Source organism: Choristoneura fumiferana, chromosome 17 (assembly GCF_025370935.1).
Source record: "Choristoneura fumiferana chromosome 17, NRCan_CFum_1, whole genome shotgun sequence".
NCBI lineage: Eukaryota > Metazoa > Arthropoda > Insecta > Lepidoptera > Tortricidae > Choristoneura > Choristoneura fumiferana.
The window spans coordinates 1,875,883-1,898,076 of NC_133488.1; the positions used below are offsets into that span (position 1 = coordinate 1,875,883).

At 40.3% G+C, this 22,194-nt stretch overlaps 1 protein-coding gene across 1 annotated transcript in view; it reads right to left on the reverse strand.

The window, feature by feature from the left end:
- LOC141437473 (unconventional myosin ID-like) overlaps window positions 1-22,194 on the reverse strand; it is a 64,556-nt gene that overhangs the window by 10,182 nt on the left and 32,180 nt on the right. Inside the window, exons 2-14 of the mRNA XM_074100875.1 lie at window positions 21,048-21,228; window positions 15,462-15,583; window positions 14,226-14,445; window positions 11,791-11,988; window positions 10,153-10,392; window positions 9,643-9,793; window positions 9,130-9,287; window positions 7,795-7,916; window positions 6,528-6,678; window positions 5,802-5,948; window positions 4,067-4,293; window positions 2,039-2,188; window positions 714-1,009 (exon numbers count right to left, since the gene is read on the reverse strand). Coding sequence (XP_073956976.1) covers window positions 714-1,009; window positions 2,039-2,188; window positions 4,067-4,293; window positions 5,802-5,948; window positions 6,528-6,678; window positions 7,795-7,916; window positions 9,130-9,287; window positions 9,643-9,793; window positions 10,153-10,392; window positions 11,791-11,988; window positions 14,226-14,445; window positions 15,462-15,583; window positions 21,048-21,228 — 2,363 coding nt within the window. The remainder of the gene's footprint in view (window positions 1-713; window positions 1,010-2,038; window positions 2,189-4,066; window positions 4,294-5,801; window positions 5,949-6,527; window positions 6,679-7,794; window positions 7,917-9,129; window positions 9,288-9,642; window positions 9,794-10,152; window positions 10,393-11,790; window positions 11,989-14,225; window positions 14,446-15,461; window positions 15,584-21,047; window positions 21,229-22,194) is intronic.

Sequence of the window (22,194 nt, forward strand, 5' to 3'; positions counted from 1 at the left end):
AAATACATATTAACACATTCGGCCCCAGTAACACAACGTCTGTGACTTTTAGTTCTTACTCGTATGCCAGTGACACGTATTTGTGACTGCTGTGGGATATGCGTTGGCATAGCGTAAGAGCTTACTGGATCGTCTCATTCGGCTCCGGCAACGTTCCGCTAAGCCCTTACGCTATGCCAGCCTTTAGGAGGTACGAATTCTGTTGACACACATGCGTGTCGCCGGCGCATAGGAGTAAGAATTCTTGATCACAAACGTTGTGTTACTGGCACTGGAATGTGTTACATCTGTGACTTTTTAGTTCTTTCTTGATAACAAACGTTTTGTTACTGGTACCGGAATGTGTTACGTCTACGTCTGTGACTTTTTAATTCTTTCTTGATCACAAACGTGTTACTGGCAATGAATTGTGTTACTATGTCTGTGACTTTTTAGTTCTTTCTTGGTCACAAACGTTGTGTTACTGGCACCGGAATATGTTACGTCTGTGACTTTTGAGTTCGTTCTTGATCACAAACGTTGCACGCCTATGAAAGGATGGGCCAATTTCAATGCGGTTTTTTTACGCGAAAACGAGTTTGTCTTCACTATGTTTGAGATATTAACTTCGAAATGACCTATGTTGTTTTTTTTTCATACAAATAGCAAGTAAAAAACTTTAACGTTTCGATTTTTCTAAATGTGGACCTCCCAATGTTCATTAGGATACTCACCAGCCTTAGCATTGTACTTGTCATCAGCCAAATAATCTCCAAGCCACTGTCTCCCCGCGCCCCAGTCCCTCCTCCTCCCTTTGAGCGCGCTGGCCGCGCAGATCTTCATCTTCAACTGCGGCCACTGGTTCCTCGGTATGGGCTTGAGGGTGAGGAACGCTCGCCAGCGGCGGTATGCTGCCTGGATGAGGGGGGCGTGGACGCGGCGGGGGGGTGTCGGCCACTGGACGATCACGTTGCGGTTGCGTTGCAGCTCCGCTTGGATGGCGGCGATATAGCGCCGGTATACGTAGCGTCTGTGGGGGGATTGAGTAGCTTAGTATCTACACAGATATAGTAGGAATTATTTGAAGCGTCCCGATCTCGTTAACAGCCAACTTTTCGAAGAAAGCCATTGTATTCTATTGTGCCCTCAACCGCATAATACTCAGTTAAAAATGAACGAAAGTATAAAATAAAATAGTTCATTGAAATAACGACTTTATTGTCTAGAGCAGAAAGTGCATTTTAAAATAAATACACATTCGCAGATAATACTTTTCCATGAGGTTGCTTGTCTACGACGCATTCGTTTTTGAAAAAAAATATCTGCCAACAGAGTTTTATTTAAAATGAACTCTCAATTGTAAATAATAAAGTCGTTATTTCAATGAGCTATTTTATCTTTAATTTCATTTTAAACTGAGGATTATGCACTTGAGGACATAATAGAATACAATGGCTTCGTTCGAAAGGTTGGCTGTTAATGAGATCGGGCAGATCAAATAATTCCTACTATACTACATATAAATATACTCTCTATTGCCCTAAATTCTAATCATAATTAAACCCGCTTAGCTCACCCTAAGCTCAAAAATAGTGACATTTGAAATTTCGGAGACCTCTCACTACACTAGCGCCGAACACTACAACATGATTCGATTTGTAGCATTCGAAGATGATGGATTTAGACAATATCTAATTTTGCTATTTCTGTTTCTTTGGCTAGTTGAAGTATAATTTTGATAGTGTTTTATGCGGCGATTAACCTTAACAGTGAACAGTGATCCCAAAATCCTATATTGCTCTCGTGTCTAACATTTTTTAATGCACAAGTGGTCTCCACGTGGTTTCTAGAATATTACTATCAAGTTGCAAAAACTACAATCACCTTACAACGTCCCTCTCAAAGAGAGTATACTTTAAAACTGGCGAAATTGTCCTATTAATTAGGACAGAAAAGCCTTATTTTAAAAGAGAAGAAGAAGTACACTAGCGCCTAATTCATACACGATACTCATCTAATGTCTAATGGTGAACCCGTCCCTGTTATGCGCGATACATACTTCCAGGCGTTGTATATGAGGGCGGCGGCTTTCATCTTCTTGTAGCGCATGCGCGCGAGCGTGCCGCGCCACAGCTTCTGCAGCAGCACCACTATGGACGGGATCAGCGCCGCGCGCGCCGCCTCCAGACTGTGCAGGGTTTTGGCACTCCTGGAAAGTGGATACGTAAACATAAAACTGTTGTATTATAAGCATCATCATCATTGACAACCGGACAGCCAACTGGTTAGAACAGTGCCTATGAAGCTCGAGGCCCCGGGTTCGATCCCCGGCCGGGGCTGATATTTGAAAGAATAATACGAATGTTTGTTCTCGGGTCTTGGATGTTTAATATGTGTTTATCTACATGCGTATCATAACTTCCCTATTATATGTTCAGAAACGACTATGAAATGGCCTTTATTAAGAAACCTGGTATCTGCGGGTGCATCTTAATGTTTACACTAAAGTATCGGTAATACTTTTTTTAACAATGCATATCTGTACATATTGTAGAAAACTTATGACATGCATGTAGATAATAATTATTATTCAAAGTCAAAGTCAAAGTCAAATCAAGTCAAAGTCAAAGTCAAAGTCAAAGTCAAAGTCAAAATACAGGCCATATCTGAACATATTATAGAAAACTTATGATATGCATGTAGATAAAGTTATGTATGCGACTATACATAATTAGGCATTAAAACACTCGTGTGATCTTATTATGAAACTCGCCTACGGGTCGTTTACGTACTTTAATGCCTCTCATTATGCACCAGCCACATAAATAACTATTAAGTATGTATTAATATATAAGTATGTTTCTCCGTTGCCTAGTAGCATAGCGCAAGGTTTGCTTAGTTTGGGACTGAATCAAATTTATGTAAAACTAGAGTTTGCCCGCGGCTTCGCACGCGTAAACTATTCGATCTGGTATAATTGAAATTCGGGGATTATATAAAATTCCCCGTGGAATTCCCAAAATTTATATCGTGGTCTTCATTGGGGTTGTGTTAAGAACAACTGTCCAAAATGTCAAATTTAAACCTATCAATTGTTGTTTCGAGATTTTATCTCTATCCTGTGGGAATATCGGGATAAAAAGTAGCCTCTGTGTTATTCCAGACGTGCAGCTATCTACATACCAAATTTCATCTAAATCCGTCCAGCCGTTTTAGCATGTGCACAAACTTACATACACACACACATACACACAAACTTTTGCAGTTGTAATATTATAAGTAGGATTTATTTTTCACCATCATCCCAGCCTACAACATCCAATGCTGGACACAAGCCTTTCACAATGAGAGGGCTCCAGCTGTAGCTCCCACGCGAGCCCAATGCGGATTGGGAACTTCGCAAACACCATTGATTTGCTTCACAGGTTTGTGATAATTTCCTCACAATGCTTTCCTTAAGTAAAGCTCGTGGTAAACTTCAAATGTAAATTAATTACTAAGGTGCGAGACCGGTTTGATCGCTACTGTTTCATTTCGCTTCGAGGCGCCAGCTGTCGCTTTCGTCTTAGTTAATCTATTCGCTACTAGATGGCGTTACGGTGTAACGAGGTGTCATACAGCTCGTTTCTTCCTAACTCTTTGTACTGTCTGGTTTAGCACATATTCGAAAAAATAACATTTAAATTCAAATTTCCTTTTCTAATTCCACACCTGTTCAATTTACGTCAAGTAGCCATTCTATTCAGAGCCTCCGAGCTGAACAGATACCTTGTCTTTTATCCTTGTCTTAGATCCTATGAATTTCCTAAAACTCCATAACAAGCTTATAATTTACTACTCCTATACGAAGGAAGGTTTTATCCTTATCCAGCTACAAATAATTGCAGTGTATTAGTGAAGCTCCTTAAGTTCATTGTTCTATGTAATGTAATACTGCTGGACTTCGGTGCCATTGAATTATATAAATAAAGAACTGGGCACGGAAACGTGCCCTTTTATTATTATCTTAAATAAATATCACTGTCTGCCCTATTCCTGCCTTCTTCTTCACCCGGACACCACCCCGTGACAACGGTATCAAACTCACCTAATAAACAGCTTGGTGTGTCCATACTGCACGTCATTGACCTGTAGATCCTTGAGCAGCACCATGACGGCGTCCTTGTCGTTGTTCCCCCTGAAGTTGGGCCACGTGTACTGGGACAGCATCTTGTACCGCTTGAGGAAGCGGTCGTAGCGCTGGCGGGACGCGAACCCGGCGCGGCGCACGCGCACGTTCTCTACCAGCCCGAGGTACGCCACTTGGTGACGAACCTGAACGGAAACAAATAACACTAACTCATTTAGACGACCAGATGGCCTAGTGGTTACAGAACCTGACTACGAAGCTTGAGGTCCCGGGTTCGATTCCCGTGTCGGGGCAGATATTTGTATGAAAAATACGAATGTTTGATCTCGGGTCTTGGGTGTTTAATATGTATGTATCTATATCTATATAATTATATTTATCCGTTGCTTAGTACCCATAACACAAGCTTTGCTAAGCTTACTTTGGGACTAGGTCAATTGGTGTGAATTGTCCCGTGATATCTATTTATTATTATTTATTTATTTATTATTATCATTCCAGCCTATATTCGTCCCACTGCTCGGCACAGGCCTCCTCTCAGAACAAGAGGGCTTGGGCCACAGTTCCCACGCGGGCCCAGTGCGGATTGGGAACTTCACACGCACCATTGAATTGCTTCGCAGGTTTGTGAAGGTTTCCTCACGATGTTTTTCTTCACCGCAAAGCTCATGGTAAATTTCAAATGTAATTCCGCACATGAATTTCGAAAAACTCAAGTCTCAAGCAACTCAAGAGGTGCGAGCCGGGGTTTGAACCCAAGACCCTCTGCTTGAGAGGCGATAGGTCAAAACACTAGGCCAACTGTGAAGTAATTATAATACTGGACTGGTGCGACAAGCAAACGAATAGTTCTATACCCATAGTACAGTTGAGTTCATAAACTTGGGAGCAAAAATTTTTTCCAAAATATCTGAACACGCTGCGACGCCGTTAACAATAGAGTCGTGTTAAGATTTATTTTTGATCAAAAATTTGCTCACAAGTTTATGAACTCGACTGTACAATACAATGAACATTGTTAAAATCAAGCAAAAACGCCATAAAGAACGGATCTTAGGGGAGCCACGGGTACCCGATAACTTGAGAAGCATTCATGGGACCGAAGCTTATATAAAGTTATATTTTTCGTATTATATAGCCATTGATAGTCCAGCAGTGGACGACCTCAGAGGTGCGAGCTGGGGTTTGAACCCGCGGTCCTCTGCGTGAGAGGCGATAGGTGAAACCAGGCCACTAGTGATGTAACGAATGTCATTATTTGAACATTCGCGAATAAGAATTCGAATGCGAATATTCAGTTTTTCGTTTTTGCGCCAAATTGTCTATGGCAGTCTCGTTCGAACGAAGTGCGTTCCGGTTGTACTTTGTTCCGAGAATTACCCAGTTTATACGAACGCATCGCAAAGTAAATAAATAAATTATACCAAATGATTAAGTGAAGACTGATAATGTGATTACGAGATTAAGTTTTTTTTTTTATAAAAAAACATAAGATATAAATGTATTTTGATTTTATTAACCTATCTATTATCTAATAAATGTATTCTTTTCTGATATTCATATTCGCAAAACATTCGCAGAAATTTTGCGAATGCGAATGCGAATATGCAAAAATATGCGAATGCGAATATTCGTTACATCACTACAGGCCACCACTGCTTCTAAATAAGACAGTTTAAAGGTGTGGTCTCACCAGCTGGTCGTCCCAGGTGTTGGGCGCCTGCAGCGGGTTGGGCTTGACGCAGCGCACGTAGAAAGGCTCTTTGGTCTGCAGCCCCGCCACCAGCGCCGCCATCGAGTTGCGGAACAGCGTCGCCGCCGACGGGGGGCGCTTCGATGTCTGCCACACAACATACATTCATAATATATCATGTAAGTGGAGGTATAACAATAAGGGGCTGTTTCACCATCCACTGATTAGTGTTAACCGACGGTTAAATGTGATGCCGTCTCCGTCTATTCGAACAAAACAAATAGAGACGGCATCACACCGAAACAGCCCCTTAGTCCGTTAGATTAGTGTCTTGTTGTTTGCGAATCAAATAAAAAAAATACAAAGATGAAGCGCTTCAAACTTCGGAAGTGTCGCATGGCGTAACTTGTAGTATTAGTAACTAGTAGTATAATTGTAATTAGTATTGACAACTATGAGACTATGGGGCTGTTTCACCATCCATTGATTAGTGTTAACTGGCGGTTAAATGTGATGCCGTCTTTGAAAACAAAACCAAATCAAAAATGTCTTTATTGCGGTTATGGGTAATAAAGTTGATAGACAGCAATACACAAAGAAGCGCCATATCCTGCCTGCTAGAGCTTTATTTGTTTTGTTCGAATAGACGGAGACGGCATCACATTTAACCGTCGGTTAACGCTAATCAATGGATGGTGAAACAGCCCCTATCTGTTCTTAATTTACCTTCTGTATGTTGGTCCCTCCCTCCGGCCACATGTCGGACAGAGAGTTGTTTGTGGACGAGTGGAGCAGCCGCTTGAGGTCCTGCCACAGGGAGTCCTTGTTCTTGTCCATGAAACCCGTGATGGCGTATGTCACGTCGCCGGCGTAGTGCCTGCGCGACGAAAATGTTAACTAACATTAACTCAACATCTAACATCTGGTAGCTAGCATGGTAAATGTTAGACTCAACATCTAACATCTGGTAGCTAGCATGATAAATGTTAGACTCAACATCTAACATCTGGTAGCTAGCATGGTAAATGTTAGACTCAACATCTAACGTCTGGTAGCATGGTAAACGGTTATGTTGTGCATAGTGTGTGGTGGTGGTGATAGTTGAGTCTGTATATGTATGAGTGTGAGTATGTATGTTGTATGTTGTGTGTGTTCTAACAGTTTGGAGATGGAGGAGCTGCATGAACACACATTTGTTGAATAAACGCAGGGGGCCTACCACGCTCTCTTAATACGATTCAATTTAGGCTCTAATCTAAACTGAACTGCATCGCTATTTCGTACCACGACGTTACTTTTGCGATTCAGTTCAAGCACGGTTCAGCGACAGCGATACAGACATTTTCATTCACTCACTTCAAGCGGTTTTCGTACCATGACGCTTAACTTGAGTGGGAATTGAATCGCTTCAGTGTCAAATTTAGCAGTATAAGTTACTCATTCTGTTAATTCTTTTGGAATTTTAAGTATTTTACTTGGAATATTTTTAAATTTCAAGAACTTTTAAACTTTTATTCAAGTTTTATAACTTCTCATAGGTACTCACGACATTGTGCTTCTTAACTCCTCATTGATAAAACTAATTTTTCAGTTAGAGAAGAGACTCGTGGATTAGTGACAGCGTAAACATTTTATTTGTAATCAACACAACGGTTGCTAAGAACACGGAATGACATAGAGTTATGGTTTTCCATAATAAAGAGGTTTTAGTATACAATATTTGGTTTGCATTATTATAGCGGCATCCCTTTCGCGACGTTTCGGACCAGAGACAATATCGGTCTTTCATTCACTTGTAAACCCATACATGCCTTGTGAGACTCAGCTCTGAGAAATAAACGTCGTGGTACCAATTTCGACGATTCAGTTTAGGTGCCTAAATTGAACTGCTCTGCGTTTGGATCGTTTATGAAAAGATCATGGTAGGCCCCCAGCTATCGTAAAGTTGTGGGTGAGCAAAGTAATTGTTTATAGTTAATTGATATGGACTCACGTGATCCGGAAGTCGACTCCGTGCTTCAGTTTCTTGTCGGCCGGCGCGAGCTGGCGCGACGTGTAGTGCTTGTGGGAGCCGAGACGCTTGTCCAACGCTTCCAGAAGTTGCTTGTCTGATATCTGGATACACACAAAGTATTTTGGAAAGTGCGTCATGCAGGTAATTAAATTATTCAAAAGATACGGTAATTTACTAAGGCCCTTATCACGCTTGCGACTGATGTGTATTTTCAAACACGTTCGTTACGTAACTCTCAAATGTGATAGATATGACATTTGTCTGGGAACTTTCTGGCCGGCTTGACCGCTGTTCTTGAGGAAGGATGTTATAGTAGGAATTATTTGAGGTGTCCCGATCTCGTTAACAGCCAACTTTTCGAACAAACCCATTGTATTCTATTGTGCCCTCAACCGCATAATACTCAGTTCAAAATGAACGGAAATATAAAATAAAATAGTTCATTGAAACAACGACTTTATTGTCTAGAGCAGATGGTGTATTTTAAAATAAATACACGTTCGCAGATAATACTTTTCTATGAGGCTGCTTATCTACCAAACGCATTTAATTTTGTAAAACATTATCTGCCAACAAAGTCTTATTTAAAATGAACTCTCAATAGTAAATAATAAAGTCGTTATTTCATTGTGCTATTTTATCTTATATTTCATTTCATTTTAAACTGAGGATTATGCACTTGAGGACATAATAGAATACAATGGCTTTGTTCGAAAGATTGGCTGTTAATGAGATCGGGACACCTCAAATAATTCCTTCTATACATTCCAATGTATCTTATACCACATTTGGCATGGGGAGTGCTCTGGGGAGTTGTTAGATCTATTGCCTGCTGCTAAGTTTCTCCACTGAACTACTCGTAACCGACTTTTTTTTTTCCCCTCAGCACCTCTATAGCTGGCAGTCTACTACAGTTCACTTTTTTCAGAACTTTTTACCTCTCATTCTGAGAGGAGGCCTGTGGGACGTATATAAGCCGATGGATGAGGACAGATAACAGTTGGGGAAGCCAAAACTCTGGATACTGAAAAAACTACATCCTTTTTCAGTTTCTAACTGGAATGTCGCGCGCTGAACGTCAAATCGTTCAAAATGCCATCAAACCTCTGAACGTTCGCGTCTAGAAACGAGCCAACCACCGTGCACCCACGTTTTACTCGACCAATCCAGTTTAAACTAGATCTATCCAGACAACACTGGGCTAACCCGCTCAATCAAACCACACAAAGTCACTGCTCCAAAATACCAAGTACAAATGTGCCTTGGTTCAGGAGTGGTCTTCCGGATGATAATGATGGTGATGATGTATGATACCTTGGTAGGGTTCAGACAAGCTTCATCCATGATGGCGATGACCCCCTGGTGCGGCGCGTCCACCAGCTCGCAGATGACGCGGTTGTTGAAGTACTGGACGGGCGTCCACTGGATGCCCTCGCGGGCGTACTCCTCCTGCTCTTGCTTCAGCACCAGCTCTAAAATAACGTTTATGATTAGAGAACCTGATTAGGCTTTGTAGGTGCGATCACCGGTCGCGGTCAAAATCAAAATCAACTTAAAACATTTATATGTTTAAGGCTCAGAAAAACCTATGTTAACCCTTTCCAAGCATAGTGCATATGTATAGCAACCACATAAATGTACACAAATATTTGACCTTACTCAGTACACAATTTGGTACAAAATCATTTGAATTTACTAAAAATATTATTCGTTTTTAAACTAATCCTCAAAAGTAAACGGTAGCACATCTAAATTCGCGGGGTCTGGAAAAGTGTTAAAAATTCGTTGTATTGTATTGTAAATAGAAAATGTTTGTTGAAAACTCACCAATGAACAGCTGCTGGAGTTTTTCATTGCAGTAATTGATGCAGAACTGCTCGAAGCTGTTCGTATCGAATATTTCGAATCCGTAGATATCTAACACGCCGATGAGCGTGTTTTTGTATGTGCCTACGGGGACTTCTATTGCTCTGTTGATCTGAAAAAAAAAGTCCTTTGTAACTTTTCTAGTCTTATTCACGCTTTAGAGACATAATACTTAACTTTAGGTTAATCGCAGCACTAAATCGTTTCTCATTCATATTAATATCATACTTTTCACAGGATTTAGATGCGTCAAAATATCGTGACATCAAATGCTCAGGGTTAAATTTTTATTTACATTAAGAACAATATACATGCTAAATCTAGCATGATCAAAATTCTTGCGCCTTGTCCTTCCGTTGTGCTAATAAAGTGGGATGGTAATGAAATGAGGTAATGACGTCAAAACGAGCGCTCAAAACGCTCGAATATTCACCCAGCTACCTATTGATATCAGCGCCATCTATGCCTCACCTGCTGCACTATCCAGGTAAACAGCCTGTCATAGGCCGCCTTAGCCAGCGCCAGCCTCGTGTAGTTGGCATCGCTGAGGGAATGCTCCTTGCTGACCAGTTCCCCGCCCGCGGACAGAACCCGGCCAGACATGGCCGTCCGGAGGGCATCCTCGGTGACGCCTAAAGCCGATACGCAGTGTTTGACCGGCCCTCCGACCTTTAACTGGCCGTCCTGCGTTTCCGTGAATGTTAGTTCGCCCTGCAAAAAAAAGGATAGTCAGGGTCTGCTCTGAGGGCCCACTCCGAAATTCGAAAATCGAAGTTCATATCCGTCCGTCTCTCTCACCCTCGTATTAAATAGTATAAGCGTCAGAAGATGGAACGACACGAACTTTGATTTTCGAATTTCGGAGTAGCCCCGCTGCTGAGGACTTCCGAAAAAGTTTTTTTTTATGAGGGCTATCGCGTATGAATTCGCCACTAGAGGCCTAGTGTAGCGTGAGGTCTCCGAAATGTCAAATTTCATAGTTTTTAGGTGAACTACGCGGTTTATTTATAATTAGAATAGTTTTGTGAATATTTTGCAATATCTGAAATTAATTATGGCAAATATGCGTTCCGGGGCAATGAATGTCTGTGTTTTGAGCAGTTTTGTCTTTCGGAAACCTTTGTCCTCCCGTTTTTCCGAAAACGGGGACTATGCAACACTGCGGCATGCTCGATTTTTTATGGTACGGTTTTAAGGTGTATTAAATATGATTTTCATCAAAACTTTGTTTTCACTCCCGTAATAACAGACTTTGAAAGCCATAATTAAAAACCTCACGCAAACAGTGCGCCATCTAGCGAGACAAAAACGATAGCCTCATTGGCATTAAAAGGACCCTGTAGTCACAGTGCCAGGTTTATAGGGATACTGTGCCATGGATAAACACTCGGATACCACCAGTGGTTTGAACATAGGCGTCTCAAGCAGAGGTCGTGAGTTCAAACCCGGGCTCGCACCTCTGTGTTTTTCAGAATTTACCTGCGTACCATGATCTTTTCGATGAAGGAAAACATCGTGCGTAAACCTGCGAAGCAATTCAGTATCGTTTGTGAAGTTCCCAATGCTCGGTAAGGACGCGTGAAAACGAAAACCCAAGCCCTTGCAAACTGAGAAGAGGCTTGTACCCAGCAGTGGGACGATGATGATGACAGTCGAAAGTTTCAATGTGAAAGAGTGATAAAAAAACTGAATAGTGATCAACTGAACTGATCAAATCAAATTTGATTAAATCTTGCAAGTTAAATTCGACCAACATTCAGTAGTCAAATTGACCTGAAAATTGGATACTAATGTAAATCGCGTGACAATACAATAATCCGGTAGTGACATCCTGGTAGTCCAGCCAGGATAGTTTCCGCAGAACGAAACTCTACAACGGTTAGTGGCATCGACTTGAAATTTGGTATGCAAATGTAGTTTGGGTGACAATGCAAGCCCACAGTCAACAAAATCATCATAGTTAGCCAAAGAAAAAGGGCTTGTATGTAAAAATCTAATTTTCGCGGTATGGTTAAAAGTCGTAAATTGACAAAAAATAGTTTCACAAAATAGTCAGCAAAAAGTTTTATTAAATGACATTTTTATGGTTGTTTTGACGTTTCCACTCACCAGTAACACAACACCGGCGACGATACTCCAGATATCATCCAGCACAGCCTGCGAGAAGCCCAGCGCATTAAAGGCGCTATTCGTAACGGAATAGAGCTTGGAATCCTGTGCCGTCGCCCGCTCGCTGCCAAGAATCTTGTACTGAGCGTTCGAAGTCAGACCGTATTTCTTCGTGTGAGGATTATTTGTACTTAATAACTGTAAAGAAAATGAATGTTTTTGTGAAAATGCAATTAATACAAAAAACTATGTTTAATCAGGGATAGTGTATCATTTTTCTAGTTAAAGCATGCGGATAAATAAATCCATACTAATATTATAAATGGGAAAGCGTGTTTGTATGTATGTTCTTCTATCACGTCGAAACGGAGCAACGGATCGACGTGATTTTGGCATAGAGATAGTTTATGGGCCAGAGAGTGTCATAGGCTACTTTTTATCCCGGAAAAATGCAGTTCCCGAATGCAGCGATAACCGAATCCCATGGACGCGAAGCCGCGGACAAAAGCTAGTTAATAATAAATACATTCTGACGACCGGGTAGCCCAGTGGTTAGAGACCTGACTGCGAAGCTGGAGGTCCCGGATTCGATTTCAGGTCGGAGCAGACAGATTTGTATGAAAAATATGAATGTGTGTTCTCGAGTCTTGGTTGTTTCATATGTATTTACTTACGTATGTATTTGTCTATTTAAGTATGTTAATCCGTTGCCTAGTAGTAACCATTATATACGAGTATGTTATGTCTACTGTCTGGTAGTTTGTTTACTTTAAGTTTTATACATTTAGATGCATTTAGCAGCTGGTTAGTAAGTAAGGCTCCTAAATAGGCGGAATTCGTAGGAAGTAAACAATATTATGCTATCTCTAAAGCAGTTCTGTACCAATTTAGTTTCGTATGGTTACTGGAGAAACAAACATATTTTCCTATACTTCTTTACTAATATAATAAAAAGGTAATCTTTTGTTTATTTATTATATAAATAAATATCATGAGACACTTGACTGACACCAATTGACCTAGTCCTATACTAAGCAAAGCTTGTAGTAGGCACGGGATAAACATACTTATATAGATAAATACATAATTAAATATATATTAAACAACCAAGACCCGAATTTGAATTTGCTGTCACAAGTACTTTGTAGCTTTGTGATATATACTGATCAAAGGACAATAAGGGCCACGTGAATTTTATGGGTGAAATGAAAATACTAGTAAATATAATTATTTATAATATTCCATGTCTAAAAATGGTTTTATTAATACAACCTTTGACGACCGGATGGCTAAGTGGTTAGAGAACCTGACTATTTTTGAGGTTTTGGGTTCGAATCCCAGCCAGGGCAGATATTTGTGTGAATAACACGAATGTTTGTTCTCGGGTCTTGGATGTTTAATATGTATTTAAGTATGTATTTATCTATATAAGTATGTTTATCCGTTGCCTAGTATCCATAGTACAAGCTTTGCTTAGTTTGGGACTAGGTCAATCTGTGTCAAGTGTCCCATGATATTTATATTTATTTATTTATTTATTAACCTAACACAGTACAAATAATTAAATGTATTCAATTAAAAACGCAAACATATTTTTGATTTCATTTTAACGGTTAAATTAAAGTGGTCTTATATTATTTTGAGCAGTATAGATTACCAGTAGGATTACCATGATGTTACAGTCGTCATACACCCTACAGCTACCATACATAAAATAAACCTTAAACTACGAGTCAACGAAACTACGCTACAAAAACACATCCATTTTCTATTTATCAGTTTTTCCGGAAACTGAGTAATTAAATACACACCAGCCTGGATATAGATTAAGCTTTATCAACGATAAGGCAAAACCATTATCAGCACACGTCTGAGTCACCCGTCAAACATGACAGACTAACATACATCCTTACAGGTTTATTTGTTTAATGTATGGACTGGAGATATAACTAATTGATGTGATCTATATTTTAAGCCGTGAAGCCTATCGTGAAGCCGTGGTGGCCTAGTGGTTTGACCTATCGCCTCTCAAGCAGAGGGTCGTGGGTTCGAACCCCGGCTCGCACCTCTGAGTTTTCGAAATTCATGTGCGGACTTACATTTGAAATTTAACACGAGCTTTGCGGTAACACATACAGAGATATTACAGTTTCTAAATATTGTAAATGGACTCTTCATAAGGGAAACATTAAAAATGGGTATTTTTCTATTTTTGTAAGGGCCTTATCACACGTGCGAGTTACGAGCGTGTTTTCTATACAAATATCAGTCGCGGCGAACTCGTTGCGTGATCGCCTTCATACAAAATACGCTCGCTACTCACAAGTGTGTTAAGGGTCTAACACCGTGTATAAATTCTTCTGGACCAAAAATAATTCCCTTTGGTGTAATAAAGCTGGACACCTGTCTGCCGGAGTATGAAAACCCTCACCGACCTGGTAAAACGCGTGGAAGTTCCTCTCGCCAGGCTGCAGCCCCACGACCCTGGACTTCTCCAGCAGGTAGTTGCTGATGTGGCCGCCGACCGGGTCCCCCTTGTAGTCGAAGTGTATGTCCATATATTTGCCGAAGCGCGAAGAATTGTCGTTGCGATTCGTCTTCGCGTTCCCGAACGTTTCCAGTATAGAATTCGATTGGATGAGGACGTTTTTTACCCTAGAAAGGAAGATATACACAAGGTTAGTTATGTAACTCATTATCATCATCATGTCAGCCGAAAGACGTCCACTGCTGGACATAGGCCTCCCCCAAGGCTCTCCACTCAGACCGGTCTTATGCTTTCCACATCCACCGCGATCTCGCGATTTTTATTGGTAGCCGGGCCTCTGCCGGCGATTAACTATAGCACCGCCTGCCCCGCCGTTACCATGGTCGCTACCGGAGCCATAGTAGGGCCACCGAGGACTAGGGGTCTGGGCTGAGTTATATAACTATATATGCATAAATGAAATCCCTAGCGCTATTCCCTTATATTCTAATGAATCCGTATTTACTTTGGCGACAGAAGATTAAAAAAAGACTACCTTATTTATTCAACAGTTTACCTGATAACATCCGCCTTTAAACTGGCAAAAATAAATTCAAAAAGATCTTTAAAAAATATTTGTTGGAAACTCTTCCATAACACAGTAACATAATTGTAACAATATAATCATTTATAAAATTCTAAATTACACAATGTTCTTATTAATAGGTACTGAAGTTCTTATAGGGGCTGTATCCTGCAGACAAACTGTAAACAGTTTTGCGGAGCTATGTACAAAAAACTATGTGAAAGATAAAATAAATTTATTTTCAATTCAATTTCTCTTGGTCACTCGATTACTTGAGAACGACTTTACCGATTCCATCCATATATTTTTTAGGTTTTCTAATACTTTGCCCGGCAGGTCAACAAAAAAAAACTTTGTAGAAGGTTCTTACGGAAAAAAAATAAGAAAGTTTGGTACTTATAACTTTCTAGTACGTGGTAGTCTGGAATAACACATAGGCTAATTTTCACCAAAAAACCTTTAAGATAAGATAAATAAAATTCGGTGCGGAAGGAAACTCAGAGAGAGAGAGAGAGAGAAGAGAGAGAGAGAGAGAGAGAGAGAGAGACATCTGCTGATGCTTGACAAGCACTTGGATTCTACAAGAACTGATGCGGGATAATTTTCCGGTTGTCTCACCTGTCTATGTAATCTCTGTGTACTTGTGTGGTGTTGGCGGCGATGTACTTCATTATGAATTTGGATGCCTCCGTCTTACCCGAGCCCGATTCTCCCGAAATGAGGACGCATGTGTCTTTGCCCTGAAAATAATGAAGCGTAATTAATAAATGCACTATGCTATAACTTATCTTAGTTATATTCCTAACTCAATAGAAAAAGGCGGTATCCACCCGAAATTGTATAAATGCGAAAGTGAGGTTTTTTTCATACATCAAATATAGAAGACCAGAATAAATATGAACACTTATACAAGTAATTTATTGAATCAGGCGTTACTTCACGGAGGTTCATATCAATGAACTAAAATAATTTCTTTGATCACCCGCGACCTTAAGCCGGGTTTAGACTAGCAAGAAAAGACGTGTAAGTTGCAATACATTGCGAGGCCGTAAAGCGAACTAGTTTAGTGGTAAATCGAGCGCCGCAATGTAATGCAACTTGCACGATTTATCTCGCTAGTCTAAACCCGGCTTTATGATAGCTACGTTTATGCAAGATATGCGTGTTCATGCAGTTCCTCCACTCCACTAGACTGAGTCTAACATCTGGTAGAATGGTGTACGGTTGTGTTGGTCTGAAGATGAGCTCTGGTTGAGTTCGAAAGCGTCACTGTAGTGTGGTGGTGGTGATAGATGGGTTTATGTGATTTGTGTGTGTTTTTACAATGTGGAGGTTGATATAAAAGGTCGCAGTAGAGCAAAGAATATTTTATTTCACTTATACAAGATTACAGAGTTCTAGTCTAAGTTAAGCAGTGGACGGACAGATTTAAACCATAAAAGTTTCTTGTCGGCCACGAAACCTTAAAAAGACTTAATAAAAACGAATCTTCTAAGCAAGGCTTAATTATTGTCTCTACATTTTCTTTTTTTTTTAACCCTTTTGCGAGTTCATGCACAAAATAAGCATATAATTCTAGTGAAACGAATCGTTCCATACGCATAGCTAACAATGTCGCGTTCAAAATTATCCTAACAATCGCAACAAACAGACGTCTTTACTGACACCGTAAACTGTCCTCCCAGTCTAGGGCTGCCAGCTGATTGTGATTACTCAAAACAGACTGTTTCCGGTATAAAATAGCCCAGCATGTGTGATTTGAGTGTTATTTTTCACAAGAAAAGATTTACTGAAATCAGTTCAGCATTTCGAGAGTTAAGAGGGTTTATACCTGCTGAGCTGGCAACGTTGCATTTTTGTTAGTTTTTCTCGATTATTCCATAAAAATTGAATGAAAATTAATAATGTTGTCTGAAAGAACCCTTCTTAATATATAAGTTAATGTGTCTGCTCCAATAATTATTCGTGATAGACTTTTATTTTCTTTAAAAACCGGTCATAAACATTAATTAGTTTTAAGGAATATAAAAGTCTATCACGAATAATTATTGGAGTAGACACATTAACTTATATATTAAGAAGGGTTTTATCAGACAACATTATTAATTTTCATTCAATTTTTATGGAATAATCGAGAAAAACTAACAAAAACGCAACGTTGCCAGCTCAGCAGGTATAAACGCTCTTAAGAGACTCCCTATGTACAGTCGGAAGCTTTTAATAATCAATTTCACTATGACATTAGTAGCACACAATTTGTTCGACTGACAGTCGTCTGCATTATGCCCGGTTCAGGTTCACGTTATTCCAGTAAAACCGATCTAGTAGCAAGATACTACGGTGCTCGATCGACCTTGTGTAACTCGTTTGAATTGTGACCCCGCAATGTATCGCTACTGGCACGATTTTACTGGAATAATGTGAACCAAGCATTTATATCTGAATATCTGCCACAGCGGAGCGTGCAAAAATATCTGGCACGTCCTACCGGCTCTACAAATAGAGTCTATCAGATATTTATGGATGCTTCGTTGACCATAATTAGATATTGGTGCTGGTTATTGTACAGCCGCCATCAGATATTTCTGAGCGGCCGAGGTGATCAAAAATATAGATACATGAACTCTAATACCTTATTAATAGGGTGCATGTTCCGATATTTTTGACCGCTCTGAAATATCTGATGGCGACTGTACAAGGATCTAACTTTATTTTTAGATCAAAGGGCGGAAGGGAGAGGGAGTCGAGACATATGACAGTAAGCCAGCCTCTCCTCCTCCGAAATATGACCAAAAATGCCTCGCATAGTTAACGGACACAATCAATCAAATCAGCTCACATCCACCCACTGCTGGGTAAAAACCTCTTCATTTTCACAAAAACATAGTTAATATAAAATAGTAATAAGGTAAGTGTCAGTTCATTGCTAATATTGCTGTTTCTTCGCAAAGTAACGCTATAGAATCAATCAATTTGCTTTGCACTCCCATCTAGCAACCCTAGTTTAGTCTCTGAAGCATTTTAACCGTTTACGAGCCATTTTTCCAGTTGGGTGGTCTTTGGCGAGTTATGGTCTCTTTTACGAGGGCCGCCAGGACAATGTGAACTGAGCCATGAAATTTGGAACTCTGTAGCGTTTTCAATGGCAATATGGCAGTTCCGTAAAGCTGCATATCCAGGGGTGTGATACTCTAATAAAATAAACCATTGGTTCTCAGCGTGGGCGATAACGATTCTTTATGGTCGTTGAAGTCTTTGAAAGGGACAGTGTGGCAGTAGAATGATCAGAGAAAATTAGAGGTTTTTGTTCAACGTGGACGATTCCCGGATGATGATGAAGGATAATGTACCATCAGCCAAATATGTGGTCTACCACCCTAAAGTTGATAATCGTTTGTATGTCATAAAACAGTAATGTCAATAGACGTATCTGTCAACTTGAAAGTTCGACTTTAACGACATATTCATTTGATAGGAACTTGTTTAAAAATTGATAGGCCACTTATTTGGCTGATGGTACCTATGTAGCAGGTTCAAGGGGCAAAACAATTTTTAGGGATTAGGGATTACAGGAACCTCATCACTGCGATCGGCAGACAATTATAACTTGACCCCTTTAATCGCGGGCATTATACGAAGTCAATTGTCTCGCCGCTGGTTGTGCCAATGTGTATTGACGTTTACATTGGTCAACGTCAAGACACCAAACCTATACGCTTGCTATAGAACGAGTCGTTACGATAATTTCGGGACGTCGTTTAACCTTTTCGACGCCAACGACTCATATATACGCTCCGCAGGGCGCAGGTTCCACGCCAACGACTTATATGTACGTCCATTACTTCAATGCAAAAGCAACGTTCGTTCAATTGTGTTAAGGTTGAATTTTAGACATTGCAATATAGAACCCTAGCGTATGGATGATGCCTTTTGTATTTGACGTGGCGGCGAAAAGGTAAAGAGTCACTCCCCAGTGGTTCAGCACTGGTTCGCTGTCGCTGGCGTGTATGCCAGTAGGTATTCATTCATACGCAATCTGTATTTTGTAACACGGATCATGAGTGTGTTGTGGCAATAGAGAAGCGAGCCAAAGGATTCATTGTCAACAGACTTAAAAGACAAAATGGTGAAAAAAGTTGGTTTATGACTGGTGGAGCCACTCATAGAAGCTCGGCAGGCAGGCCGCTGCTCTAAAGCTTTTATTAAATTCATTGTCCAACCATTGTTAGTATCAATTAGTAATTTGTAAAGTAACAAAGTTCCACACTATATATTTTTGATGGCAGACCTACAAGAGATGCAAAGCCTGCAAGCCTGTTATTTGGAAACAAAAATAAGATTTTTATAGCTGTTGTGATGGCCCAGAGATTCCCTTGTCTTAAAGCTATAAAGTTTCGACTTTATCTCTTTAAAATTTGCAACAAAGGTGTTTGTAAGTCTTTTGCTTTACGGCTCATGAGTTAAAAGCCATTCAAATTCGTTGAATTGTTTTTGGCCCAGACTTGTTTTTAGGCGATCAATTAAAAACTGCATCTATATTAGCTATCCCGTCTGGGTATCAATGTGAATACTGACGTACATACAGGTGAAAAAAAAACCGGTCAAGCTCGAGTCCCTACTCGTACACGAAAAGTTTCGTAGCACCTTAAAATTGCCAGTATTAAAATTAACTTTCTTTATTTCACGATTCAAAAGATATAACCCTGTGACAGACAGGTGGACAGGGAACTCCAGTAATATTAGTCCCGTCATTGCTCCTGGGTACTAAACCCTAAAAATAGAAAGGCAACTATTATTAATTAGTATGTGGCTAGGAATCGATCTGACGTAGTTATTATTTATTAGGCACATACTCTGGCCACCTCTTAGGCGTATCACAAAATGACAGCGTATCACGATATGTCTAGAATTACAATCTAGCGGATCATACGATCACCGACTTCAATCTCAGCAGTTTTTTCAACGACCACTCTACACGGGACCGCATGGCGTCCTGACAAGTGCAGGTGGTAGGACCTTGTGCAAGGTCCGCCCGGATTGCTACCACCATCTTGCTCGCTAATCCTGCCGTGAAGCAGCAGTGCTTGCACTGTTGTGTTTCGGCGTGGAGAGTAAGACAGCCGGTGAAATTACTGGCACCTGAGGTATTCCATCTGGCCTCTAGTTGGCAACGCATCTGCAATACCCCTGGCGTTGCAGATGTTTATGGGCGGTGGTGATCTCTTACCATCAGGAGACCCACTTGCTCGTTTGCCATCCAGTCGAATAAAAAAAAAAAGTTGATTCCACAAACTACCAAAATTTTTGACATTATGATGACGTTAGTGATATCAATGTGTATAGCAAAGCTTGTCTCACTTTCCGGATTAAAATGCTCACTCCTCGCTTTTGCGTGGACACACAGTTTAAATTTCATACAATTCAGTGCATCTCAAAAATAAAAAGAGTAACTGAATCTTTTGTCACTGGTAGGTAACAAAAGTATCGCAGTCGCCTGTCTAACAAAGAACGTTCCAGGACGAGACAATGCTTCGTACTAATGGCCTTTTTAAAGGTCCTCGCTAGTAGGAACCTACACGGTAAAGGGTACTCAAGCTTGACGGCTGCCCTTATGTGCCAGACGGGCTGCTTATGGTGTCAACTGTCTATGCGATATAAGATAGTCTGGCAATTTGGAACCGTGGAAAATTGCCACTTACACAGCAGGGCTACTACGAAACTCGAAACTCGATGTTCGTGTCGTATCGTCCCTCTCGCTCTCGTATTAAATAGTATGTCAGAGGGACCGCACGACACGAACTTAAAATCCGATTGCTTGCAACTCTCCCTTAGCATCCAAAGTGTGAGGTCGGCTCAATAGGAGCACCTTAGGCATGCTAAGTTTAAACCACCCACTTGCTGAGCAGCCCATCTGGTTGCTCGCCCTCGTAAGCTGTAAAAGCCGTCTGAGGCTAACAGCAACAGTCCGTCCGAAAAAAAAAAAAAACGACACGAACTTCGAGTTTCTATATATATATATCATCATCTCAGCCTATATATGTCCCACTGCTGGGCACAGGCCTCCTCTCAGAACAAGAGAGATATATGTAGATAAATACATAACTTAAATACATATCAAAATTATCAAACGTCCAAGACATTAGAGATTGCAATACAGGGTGTTATGCTCTCAGGCTCTATGTTATGTAGTCAGGCCATCCCTACCTGTTGCCTGAGCACCCTCTGGCAAGCATCGGCGACGGCGAACACATGCGGCGGCACCTCGAACATCTCCCGCCCTCTGTACTGCGCCATGTGCTGGGCATTGTAGATGTCCAGCGTTTTGTACGGGTTGACAGACACCAGCACCTCGCCTATGTATGTGTAGATTTTGTTGTGCTGGAACCTGGAAAGAACGAGATGTTGGTTAATTTGGACTAAAATGAAACTATGAGAAAACTCCGGTGAAGTATGAAAATTACTCTTATATCACAACCGGTTTAGACTTGGGGTATTTTTCAAAAACTTTGACTGCAGTTTAAATTGATTTTAAAATCGAAATGAAGTCTATCTACAATATTTAAGATACTTTCACTCCATGTGGCATAGCCGTGAGACATCCTGTATTTATTTATTATTGACTTCTGATAATGCGCAGTATATTTAACCGATGCTGGTGCAAGTTAATCCAGTAATCAAATACAAAGTGAAGTTAAATAAGATAATGCAAAAAGTTGTTCCATTGTCTAAAGACACAATAGCATTATGATTCTTGCAAAGAAAACTGAAATTATGATAACTAATATCGCGACATCTTGCTGTTTCCCGTTACAGTTCACAATTCACATACCAGAAATTGATATCCCAATGTCTGTCAATTGTGTTTGTTACTTATTTTGTACAATAAAGAGTTTACATACATACATACATATTGCTAAATGATAAATAAATAATGAGGATTTCTTGGCGAAATATCACTAGATGGCGTTAGAATCGAGAGGTCTGTTTGCCGTTACAATCTTGCTTGCGATTGGCTCATTTTAGTTACTTACCTACTTAATTACGAAGGTAATTTTTTTTATTCGACTGTATGGCAAACGAGCAAGTGGGTCTCCTGATGGTAAGAGATCACCACCGCCCATAAACATCTGCAACACCAGGGGTATTGCAGATGCGTTGCCAACCTAGAGGCCTAAGGGATACCTCACGTGCCAGTAATTTCACCAGTAATATTGAAATTCCCCCATTAAACTATCTAAAACCTATTTACATTTCTGTATTAAATACACTAATATCTAGTTTGTATTACAATGATAGTTAATAAATGTTTAAAATCCTTGAATGTTTGGAATAGCTTAAGTTTTGTTTACAT